Source organism: Aegilops tauschii, chromosome 2, assembly GCF_002575655.3.
Source record: "Aegilops tauschii subsp. strangulata cultivar AL8/78 chromosome 2, Aet v6.0, whole genome shotgun sequence".
NCBI classification, from domain to species: domain Eukaryota; kingdom Viridiplantae; phylum Streptophyta; class Magnoliopsida; order Poales; family Poaceae; genus Aegilops; species Aegilops tauschii.
In genome coordinates, this window is record NC_053036.3 from 30,466,880 (window position 1) to 30,478,230 (window position 11,351).

Consider the following 11,351-nt stretch of genomic DNA (forward strand, 5'->3'; position numbering starts at 1 on the left):
CAGAGAAGCATGCTTGTATGCTTACAACATCCACGTTCAGAAACCGACGCGGCTGCGGAAAATAACAAGGAAACCTATGCCTTTGATATTTTTCTCCGCTGAGTAAAAAATACATAAAGAAGCAAAAGGCGTTCTTATTTAAATTTGTTTTGTTTCTGCAGCAAATTAACTTACAAGCCGTTCTTATACCCACAACACAAGAAAATAAACAATCGACACCCGCCCGCCCTCCCCACCAATTGCTTGCTATTTCATCGCTCCACGTGCGGCCTTGTTTTTGAATGTTCAGCGATCCATTCTTCCTTCTCGACCCTTGTGCAACCCCACCTTTCTGCGTAGCTATTCAACCTATTTACCTGTAAAATTAATATTCATACATAAAAACAAAGCGAAAGATTGCGGTCGCCACTATTTTTTTGCTTACGTCCTGTTTAAGCTGCATTATTACCTTTTAATTTTTCTATTCGTACAGTTCTCCCGTACCAAAAAGTCTCCACTCAGACCTTTCCTTTCTGAAAATGGACTGTGCAGATTCCGTGCCTTGTCCCGGGCTTCCCTGCACGCATTCTGTGTGCCTGGCTTGTGTGATGTTCGATTCTGGCATAGATGCAAGACTTTGGTGAATGCTCCCTGCTGTCAGTGGGGTCGTTGGAGTTGCTGGCGTATGACGTCTTCCTCCTGGGCTTGGAGTGCATTGTCCTGAGCCGTTTGATGTCCTCGATGGTGTTGTCGGTGTTGTCGGCCATTTCATTGACCTTGCCCTCTTCTCCTCCTGCGATTTCCTCTTCTCCTCTTCAATCCACATCCTCTCCTGGACTTCTGGGTTATCCAGGCAGTTTGTTTTCCTATGACCCTTTACTCTACAACGACCGCACTTGGATGCAGCTTTGTTGCCTTTTCCTTTCTTCTCAGAACCAGCTTTGATTTGATCTCCTTTTTTCGTGCCCTTTGAGCCACTCATGGGAGGGTTCTTGAGAGTTTTGGCAAGAATGCATGTGTCTGGTTCCTCGGCAAGTGCCGCCATGACTTTTATTTTCATATCTACCATACACTCACGAAGCACACTGTATGCCTTCTCTTTTCTGCAAGCATTTGAACGGATATCCGACAACTCAGCGTAAGCGAGGAAGAATCTCATAGTTTCATCGTCTTGTGCGGTCATGCTATCACCTTGACTTGTAGACAGAACTTTCAGACTCTCTGATAGATTCCTGGTCCATCTGGGGATGACAAAGGATTTTGGAAGTTGATTGATCATGCCTGTTTGGTCCATCACCTTAAGCACATGGCAGCACTGAATGCCATCCCTACTCATTTTCTTGCAGCTGCAACTGTATATTTCTTTTTGCTCATCCACATCTACCCTGAACTCAGACTTGTCAAATTCCTCGCCCGGATATGGTTTCCACACTTTTTCTCCAGGCTCAGTAATCTTTTTAAAAAAATACGCCCTCCCCTTTGCCAGGTCAGAGCACTTGAAGTAAGTCCGGTTCCATAGCTCCATCTGGAATTTCCTAAAAATTTCATTTGTGTATACTTGACTTGCTTGTCTTTCAATCGGAAAACCCGTCTCTAGTGATGGTGCCTTCTCTTCTGTTCGGTGTCTTTTCTTGTCAAGAGTGGCGAGGCAATTTTGCTGAATCATGTGATACGCATCAACAAACCTTTTTATAGTGTCCTTGTGGTCGACGTAATTCTTCCACATTGAATTCGTGCTCTCACTGCGAGTGGTTGTTGACGAGAAAGGATAGAAGCAGTCCTTGAAGTAGGCCGGCACGCAAAAATTTCGGAGTTCCCATAGCATGTTCAGGTGTTTGTTGCCTTCCACCTTGTGCATAGAAATGGCTTCTTTCCAGGCACGATCAAACTCGTCTTGATCTAGTGAGTTTTTGACGATTCGAAATAAATCATCAGACATCCCTGGGTGTTGCGCAAACACTGCTGCATTATTTTCCTTCTGGTTGTTCCTAATATGCCACCAGCAGAACTTGTGCCTCGTTCTCGGAAGAGCTTCCTCTATTGCAGTCTTCATCGCCTGGTCCTGGTCTGTTATTATGTATTTCGGCTCTTTACCTCCCATTGCCTCGACAAACATGCTTAGGAGCCACTTGAATGACCCTATTTTCTCATCCTTCAAAAGACCTACTCCAAACAGGACGGTCGACCCATGGTTGTCGACACCTATAATTGGTGCAAATGGCAAGCCATATATATTCGTAGAGAATGTCGTGTCAAAAGACACGAAATCTCCATATAGATCATAATTCATCTTACACAAGGAGTCTGTCCAGAACAGGCTGCGCACTACATTGTTCTCTGTCTCTTCCACATGGTGGAATCCCGGCCTCCGCCTCTGCATATCGGCAAACAGTTTCATGGTGTCTGCGATATCAGTGCCGCGCTCTGCAGCCCTATCCCGGCATGCAATGTTGCTTATGTCAATCGTGTCGAACATAATTTCTCGCCTCGGTTTCCCCATGGCAGTAAAAATCCGCATAACCTTCCTTGGTTCTAACCTCGCCTTCTGCAGCACTTGTATAAAGAATTTCTCCTGAGGTGTAATCTTCTTATAGCATCTCATGAACTTCAGCATCCAATCAGATGGGTGAAGCTGGTGGTTGTGCTCTAGACGCACGTTCTTCAGATACCATTTCCTCCTATCTGTATCCCTCTTGGCTGTTATTTGGAGTGGGCAGCTTGTCCGGATCAAGCAGTTGTTCCTTCTCTCCTTAACATGTCTCTCAGTTGTTTTATTCTGCCCATCCTTGGTGCACTGAAACACCTGCTTGTCAAGTTGCTGATCATATGTCGATCTTCTGCTCGTTGATCGCTTGGCAGCAAAGCCAGCCTTTCTAGCATATCTTTAGAAAAAGAAAATGCACTCATCCAAAGATCCGAATACCATACCACCTTCTGGTTCGACCGCTTCGGTGACCTCCTGAATCGTTGGGTATATGCCTTCTTTAAACATGTCGTCCATTTCTTTCTCTACAATGGTCGGCGGCGCCATTATGATTCTGTCTACCGTGTCTTCGTTCGTCTGATCGCATTCACTTCTGACGACATCAGTTTCATCGCCAACCACAGGTCCACTTACAGCAGAGCTGCTGCTGCTCTGTTGTTTGTCACACGCAGCAGCGTCGTTTCTGCATGGCACGGTCAAATCCATAAATGAGTCTGCCTCTCCACTGTTGCATTGTGCAATGCTGCTACCTGTTTCTCCGGCACTCATGCAACCAAGGGATTGTGCTGCTTCTACCATGCAATCCGTGCTAGCGCTGTACGATACTTGCTGCTGTGAACGTTGCGTTTCCTTCGAAATGGATGGAGAACTATGATATTTCTTTGCCTCATCTGTTATCCCCTCCGCCAAATCCTGAACACATGGCACGAAACAGAATTAGATGTCCAGAGCAGCATATGCATTTTTTTAATTTCTAAACAAAAGATTTATATGACTCATCAGGGCTCATCTGGTATACCAAAACCAGACCCGTGCCTCTTCACTGAGTATAAGCGGTACACCAGATGCACTGTTCACATTACACCCAGCAGCACGAATGTGACCATGCTACACACACATCTGCACAAAGAGGCACAGATGTGCTTCTGTTTACACCATAACCGGAGAGGCACAACAACATCGTATACAAAAGAACAACTGCAGATACAGCCATCCTCCTGTTTTGCACTTTACCCTGTTCTTCCATAAAACTGTTTGTGTGTTGAATTGAAAAAGCATAGTTCCGACGTCACCTTTGTTTTCCCATGCCTCTCTTGTCCAGCAAAACTTGGCGACAACCTCCGTGCATTGGTGATTTCGCTGACGATTCTGAATGCCATCGGAGATCCTTTGGAAGGACCCCTCGTGTTGAACGCCACAGGTGATCCTTTCAAAGGACCTTGCCTTATGTTTTCATCGATCCGTGGACTACCACGATACTTGCTTCCTTGTTCGTACACCTGCGTGTGGAAGATACTACAATTTAAATATAGCAGACGAAAACAAAGAAAAAATTGCTCACAAAAAAATATACATTTGCTTTAAATGTTGTTGGACGTTTGTATATGCTGTCACCTGTATTGCTGTATGGTAGAGTTTATTGCTCCTATGTTGGATTTTGTCGTTGGGCTCTTCTTGCTTGTGCAAACCGTACCGAATCCTTGAACACCAATGCTTTTGTTGCCAATGATCCTTCTGCTTGCATCAAAGGAAATTCTGTTACCCTGTACCTCTTCATTATGACCGCCTACAAACGCTGGGCCGTCACAACGCCCACTCTGCGCCTTTGTGGGCATCTGTGTCTTCAAACCAAAAAATAATTAGAGGCATGTGCGAGTAAAACTTCCACGTACGTTAAAACCAGCGTTTCAAGTTTTCGCCGTTACCTGCACAATCTGCTTAGTGGAGTCTCTGCTGCTTAGAATGCTCCTCTTCGCAGGTGTCTGTTGCACACCATGCTCCTGGTTGGGACGTTTGCCAAGAACTTGTATCTCACTCTTGACTCCAATTATTCCAGCCCGCATGGCATGTGCGTGTTTGGCAGCATCTGCATCCTTGATCTTCTTCTCGTTTTCTAGTAATTTTTTTCTTCCACCTTTCTATACTCAACTGCAGAGTAGATGCACAGGATAAATAGATATTACATCATTCATCCAGGATATATAAATCATTTTTGTTGTTGTTGACAGCAAACGTCCCAGAAATAAAAGACCAAACACTAATGTTCAACTGCCTTACTATTACCTGCCTCCCATAATCCTTGCTGATGTCGTTCAAAGACCGACCGTCCCTGTTGTCCTGACTAGATGACGCACTCCTGAACATCTGCCCGAAAAAGAGACGAAATAAATATAAAGGTTATAAACCTGCAGTATCAGTGTTGAAACATTTCGAAGTCGATCTCAATCTTTCTTACTAACCTTTTACACTTACAACGCAAGAGAGATATATTTTTAGTTCTATATAAGTGACATATATAAATATATACATATATTAATTTTTAATTAAACTACAACCTCAACCAAAGTGAGATCCTCTGATGCTAATTTGCTTGTGCAACACTTAACACAAAGATAACCATGAAACCTAACAAAAGTCACTTGACTGTCGACGACACTGACAAGTGGGCTCTCAGTTACTAATTCCTCTAAGTCTCTCACTAACTTGTGGGGTCGGCCTTATATGAGTCCTACGAGGAGTACCTCCATCTGGGGTGAGAAAATGTGGTACGTGGACTTCAAACTCATACTGACATGCGGGCTCTCAAATAGTTCCTCCAAGTATTTGACTAACTTGTGGGGCCGTCCACAGATGAGTTCCAGATCTCTCTCCATCTAGCATCGGTGGCGACAGGCGAGGCATATTCTGGCTCTCCAAAGGAAAGCCAATCCTGATCCCTCCGCAGAGTTCGCTCGTCACCGAAAAATTATCGGCCTCCTTCATCTCACTCGCCATGGATCTCCTGTTCAGGTAATCCATTGCATCCTCACCATGATTATGCCACCGATTCAACGTTTGAACAAAATAAATTACTGGTGCTAGCAATTCCGCGGGCTGCGTACACACCGCATGTGCGCAACACAGCAGGTGGGGCGCGATTTGAATATCGGTTCCGGATCCAATTATCTTCAGCTGGTCCGTGCTCAAACTGTTGCGCCGTCTTAACAGCAGAAGGGTTATGGATTTAAAATTAGGACTCAGCTGACCTCACTTTAATCATGCCAACTGCATGCTTGCGCCGTGGTTTTGCTAAGTTGAGTTATATCTCTAGCCATGCAAAACTTAAGCACTCTCGTGACCACAGATTATATTAGTTGTAGAGCTCAATGAAACTGCAGTCAAAATTCACTATTCTGATCCCTAACATGAGGACACATGTAAAATTATTTTTATAGATCCGCAATCTATAGAAGAGATCCAAAGGACTTACACTACAGGAAACAGCTATTTTGCCGTCTGCCACGGCGGACGGCAAAGGCACGAACGGCGGACGGCAAAAGGCTCCGGCAAAGTAGGCTACGGTAAACAGCTGCTTTGCCGTCTGCTTCCTGGCGGCTGACGGCAAAGGCCCTTTGCCGTCTGCGGCGGACGACAAAGAGAGCGGACGGCAAAACTTGTGCTCTCAGTCCGTTAAGTGGATAACGGCAGGCCTTTGCCGTCCGCTAGCGGACGGCAAATTTTCTAGTGTCTTTGCCGTCCACCGTATGATGTCATCTACACGTCACCACATGGCAGGCCTTTGCCGTCTGCCGCTGACGGCAAACTCTTTTACTCTTTGCCGTCTGCCACTGTAGGCAAATTGACTAAATGGGTCAGCTCCCAGGAAGCACAGCTAGATGCCACGTGGCCTCTTTGCCGTCGGTGGCAGACGGCAAAGAGCCCGTTGCCGTCGGTGGCAGATGGCAAAGAGCCTGCATATTGGCTCTTTTTTCTGTTTTTTATTAAATCCAACAATTTTCATCACAAATATATATGACATATACAAATATATTTCACAGCAAACATATAAGATATATATGATGTATATGACATAGTTCCATCACATAGATATCCAACATGCAGAGTTCCATCATACATAGTTCCATCACATATGTTCCATCCAACTACCAAGTTCCATCATACATAGCATAGTTCATCCAACTACCAAGATACATGCATAGTTCAGCGATACAAAAGAAACAGAGAAAGGGATAAGGAGCACTCCATCTATGCAAGCTTTCGTCAAGTGAATGAAATCTGCAAAATGAAAAATAAGAAAGTTATAAATAGGTGACTAGAACAAGAAGAAGACTAGAACAAGAAGAGTATGTTATTTATGGGCTAACTTACGTGAAATGGATCATATATGAGCTAACTAAGTTGAAATGGGTCGTTTATGAGCTAACTAAGGTCAAATGGATCGTTTTTGAGGTAACTAAGGTGAAATGGATCGTTTTTTAGCTCACTTAGGTCAAATGGATCATTTATGAGCTAACTTAGTTGAAATGGATCGTTTTTGAGCTAACTTTGTTGAAATGGATCATTTATGAGCTAATTTAGTTGAAATGGATCTTTTTGAGCTAACTTTGTTGAAATGGATCATTTATGAGCTAATTTAGTTGAAATGAATCTTTTTGAGCTAACTTAGGTGAAATGGATCATTTAAGAGCTAATTTAGGTGAAATGGATTGTTTTTTAGCTCACTTAGGTCAAATGGATCATTTATGAGCTAAATTAGTTGAAATGGATCGTTTATGAGATAACCTAGGTAAGATGGGTCATTTTGGAGTTAACCTAGGTGAAATGGGCCATTTTAAAGCTAACGTAGGTAAAATGGATCATTTAGGAGCTAATCTAGGTAAAATGGGTCACTTTTGAGCTAACTTGGATGAACTGCATCATTTATAAGCTAACCTAGGTAAAATGGGTCATTTTGGAGGAAAAGAAGCTAACTCTAGGTCATTATGGTAAGCATATTGGAGGAAATAAAGCTAAGTCTAGGTCTTTATGCATTTGTTAAGCAAAACACTAGAGAAACTTAGTGTGATCAGGGAGGTGTAGGAGCGGGGTGGCTAGTGCCGCTACCTGGAGAAGGATCGTGCGATGCGTTTCTGGAGTTAAGCTGCACCAAAGATCATTTCCAATGTCTCGTTAGCATTATGACACTCAAATGTTAAGACTAGCAAGTAATGTCCATTCAAATTAAACTCACCGTGCTCCCAGGAGCAATCACTGGCATCGGTGGAGTGGGCTGACCGGACTTCTCGCACACAGACTGCACATTTGGTTTTCACAACAGAGTCATACTAGTTAGTAATGAGACTCAAATGTTAAGACTAGCAAGTAATCTGCAGAAGAAACTTACCACAAGGAGCTCGTACATGGCCCTTGCCTGCATGTCATTCCGTGCCCTCTCCTCCTCCATCATCTTCCTCGTCCTCTCCTCCATCTCCCGCTGCCTCTCCGCCGCCTCCGCCAGAAGTTTCTCTGTTCTATCTCTCTCAGTCTGTATAGCAGCCTGCAACACCACTCACATGACCATTTGTAATCATTGATGGAAGCGCACACAATGTAATGGAGAAAGATAACTGAGTACGTATCACTAACCTTGATGGCGAGTTGCACTGGCCGTTCACGAGGCCTTATCTCAGGAGCGGAGCTCGACTGGCGCGCCTTGATCTCCGGGAGAGTGCTAGGACAACGGATAAGTCCATCTCCAATGGCTATGGAGCCATGGGACCTCCCGCCACCAGATATCATCACCAGCTCTGGATCGATGGGACCTTGGCTCGGGTTAAAGTCCTCCCCTTTCCTCGCCTTCCCCTCATCTCTATATCTCACAAGCTTGTTGTGGGAGGAGATGTTGGTGAAGTTGTTTGCATCATCGAGGTCAGACTGAGAGAAAGCCTTGACTTTCTTGAAAGAGGCAGTGTGGGCCATGGCATACAGGTCGTACACCTCTGGCACCTTATCCGCCTTATTGTAGCGTGCCTGAAAGAGAGAAACAATGAAAATTAGTAATTAAAGGGCTCAAGCTAGCATGATGAATGAATTGCATGAATCATGAAGCAAACCACATACCCAGTTGCGCCCGAACTGATATAAGTTGGAGCTGCCTTGATGGTGTGGCACACCTTCCATTTGGGCACGTTTGTCCTTGGCCTCGTTGTGGAGGGCTAGCCATTCTTTTGAGCACCACTCATCGACCAACACCTCCCAACAATCCATCCGATCCGCACACCATCTCGGAGGCGCCTAAGTTAGCAAATAGAAACTTGAGCGCTACGGCTAAGAATTACTAAATGAAGGAACTTAAGTAGAAGGCCTTAAGAATTACCTTCATGTACTGCTCCTTACTCAGGAACTTATCGCGGCACGCCGGCTTGGTCTTCTTGATACCACGCAAGGCGTAGTAGTCTCGAACAGCCTGCACCCGAGCCTCGTGCCGTAAGTTCTGGAGTAGGCGCTTGCAGACGTTCTGGATAACATTTGCCGCGTCCTCCTCGTATCCCTCCTCACACCTGTAGAATGTCTGCAATCAAATGAGACAATATTGATTAGTACAATTAATAACTAGCTAGTTGAAGATTTTTAAATGTGTAAAGGAGAAATTACCCAGAACGTCCTGATCACCATGTCTACCCTCGTGTCGCACACGACACCATCGATAATGACATCCGGCGGGGCCAGGGCAGCCACGTAGTGCTCCCAGCTCAATCCAAGCTCTGGAAGCCGACCCTCACCAGGCAACGTGACAGACCCCGGGAAGTTTTGCCGGCAAAGAACTCCAAGGACGGAGTTGGGCCGGCGGACACTATGATGGTGGTCCCAACCCCTGCAGCATGACAAGGCCAACGCATTAGTTATTTGAAGAAACGTGAATGCAGAAGGTACAAAAATATTAAATGCACTTACGTACCTCTCCCCATCAGGGAAAATCAACCACCTCTGCTCGCGGGTCGCCGGCACGGACGGGAGCCGTGTAGCACCACGCTGGTAGACGGTGCCCCCCTCCTCCTCAAGATCAGTCGGCTCCCCGCCATCATCAGCATGGCCACTCGGCTCCTCGGGCTGATCCGGCCAGGTACCCCATCCGGACGTGTGCTCCTCCGGGGTCTCGTGGGCCGAAGGCCAGTCGACCCGAGGCTCGTGGGCCCAAGACCCGTGGACCGGAGGCTCGTGGACCGGAGTCTGTGTAGCCTCCTCCTCGGACGAGTCCACCCTAGCAGTCACGTGATCGGGTGAAACAGCTGGGGGTGGCGGCGAGGAAGGCGCCGTAGCAGTCACCCTACCTCCTCTCCCGCGACCACGTGCCCCACCTCCTCTCTTCCTACCTCGTCCCCTGCTGGGCACCGCGGTCGACGAAGAAGGGCCCGGCGGTGTGGACATACTGTCCAGCAACGCTCAGCGGAGAGGTGCGTCTGGAATCGAATACCTCAGACCACGCACCGATGAAGAAGGGGCCTTGGCGCGCTCCCGACCAGCGCCCACCATCTTTCAACACCTGCCATGACAAACAGTAAACGAAATTAGTACAACATAAAAAAAAGACCGACATGAATAATAATATGTGTATCACTTAAGTGTATCATCATCAAGTACAACATTAAAAAATTTAATACCTGACACTACTAATAATCTCGATCAGTATCATGAATAAATGCATAATCATCATCATCACTATAATCAGTGACGGGCTCATAGGGTTAAGTGGCATCAACATGTGGAAGGCCACCTTGACGTAATCGGTCAAGCAATGACAGGTCATCCGCAGCAGTAACCTCTTCTTGTTCCGGCTCTTCTTGTTCCTCCTCTGGGGTGATGTCGGATTCACTGTCGCTGTCTACTTCAATGTTTTGGGGGTGAAGTATAGCGGTTCTTGAAACGCTTTTTGGAAAGACGTGTCTCTTGGAAGAATTCTCCTTCATATGTGTCTGGGTTAATGTGAGTTTCATAATCCTCTTCCTTTGGGGGAGATAGTCTAGCACGTGGCGGCACTTCATAAACGACATCCCAACCTTTCAGATTTGGATTAGTTTGGCAGGCCCACGGTAGATAGAATACTTGGGTCGCCTGTTGAGCCGTAATATAGACATCAGCAACATCTAAATGGGTGCTTTGGTTGATTTCAACTAGCCCTATATGTTCATGAGTCCTTCTAGTCTCCTTCGGCTGAAACAAATAACATTTGAAGACTACGACATTCGGTGGGTTTTCACCATAGAATAGAAGTTCATAAATCGCTTCAACTCTCCCATAATACTCGGTACCTCCTTCGCCGATAGCAGATACACAACAATTTGTAGACTTTCGGTCGGCCATAGATAGCTCTTTGCCATAGGTACGGAAGCGATACCCGTTGATGTCGTATTTGTCAAATGAACGGACCTTATAGTCAAAACCATTAGCGACTTGTCTCAATTCGGCGTCCATAGACTCTGAATTAGCCTACAAGTTTAATATGAAAGGATTGTTGCATTACACACAAATTAGCGAATGAAACCGGGATAGCCGCCTACAAATTAGCCTACAAGTCTAATAGAAATTACCGTTTGTTTGAACCAAGAGATGAAACCGGGATAGCCGCCTCCTTGCTTTGCGAGAAGCTCATACTCTTCGACAGAATCCTTTTGGATCACCGCTCCATACGAGAATAAGGCAACGTATCGACTGTATGAAATATCCAGGAATAAGAGCAGTTCAAAGGAAATAGAAGTTGCGAAACTATGTACCGAGAACTTACTCGATGTACGGCCGCACTTCTATCAGGTTGTTGAAGATATACAACGAAATGGTCTGCCATTGTTCGTTATCCAAAGATACTGGATTTGAAACACTGGCTGGTGCGAGATTCCCTTTGAATAGGCTG

At 45.6% G+C, this 11,351-nt stretch overlaps 2 protein-coding genes across 2 annotated transcripts; both read right to left on the minus strand.

The window, feature by feature from the left end:
- Positions 1-460: 460 nt before the first annotated feature.
- LOC141040673 (protein FAR1-RELATED SEQUENCE 5-like) lies at positions 461-5,034 on the minus strand. The gene has a single exon (XM_073506790.1). The coding sequence runs from the start codon at positions 2,591-2,593 to the stop codon at positions 461-463; it is 2,133 nt and encodes a 710-aa protein (XP_073362891.1). The 5' UTR covers positions 2,594-5,034.
- LOC141040674 (uncharacterized) lies at positions 2,864-5,482 on the minus strand. Its single transcript, XM_073506791.1, has 5 exons — positions 5,297-5,482; positions 4,748-4,828; positions 4,390-4,602; positions 3,757-3,963; positions 2,864-3,376 (listed from the first exon to the last, which is right to left on the minus strand). Exons 1-5 carry the CDS (start codon positions 5,480-5,482, stop codon positions 2,864-2,866), a joined length of 1,200 nt encoding a protein of 399 aa, XP_073362892.1.
- Between the last annotated feature and the right edge of the window lie 5,869 nt (positions 5,483-11,351).

Coding starts and splice junctions, on each gene's coding strand:
- LOC141040673 (XM_073506790.1), bottom strand. CDS start 2,593: ATGCTGAAGTTCATGAGATGCTATAAGAAGATTACACCTCAGGAGAAA.
- LOC141040674 (XM_073506791.1), bottom strand. CDS start 5,482: ATGGATTACCTGAACAGGAGATCCATGGCGAGTGAGATGAAGGAGGCC. Junction 4,829..5,296: donor ATCTGTGGACGGCCCCACAA/GTTAGTCAAATA, acceptor TTTTTCGGGCAG/ATGTTCAGGAGTGCGTCATC. Junction 4,603..4,747: donor GCAAGGATTATGGGAGGCAG/GTAATAGTAAGG, acceptor AGTTGAGTATAG/AAAGGTGGAAGAAAAAAATT.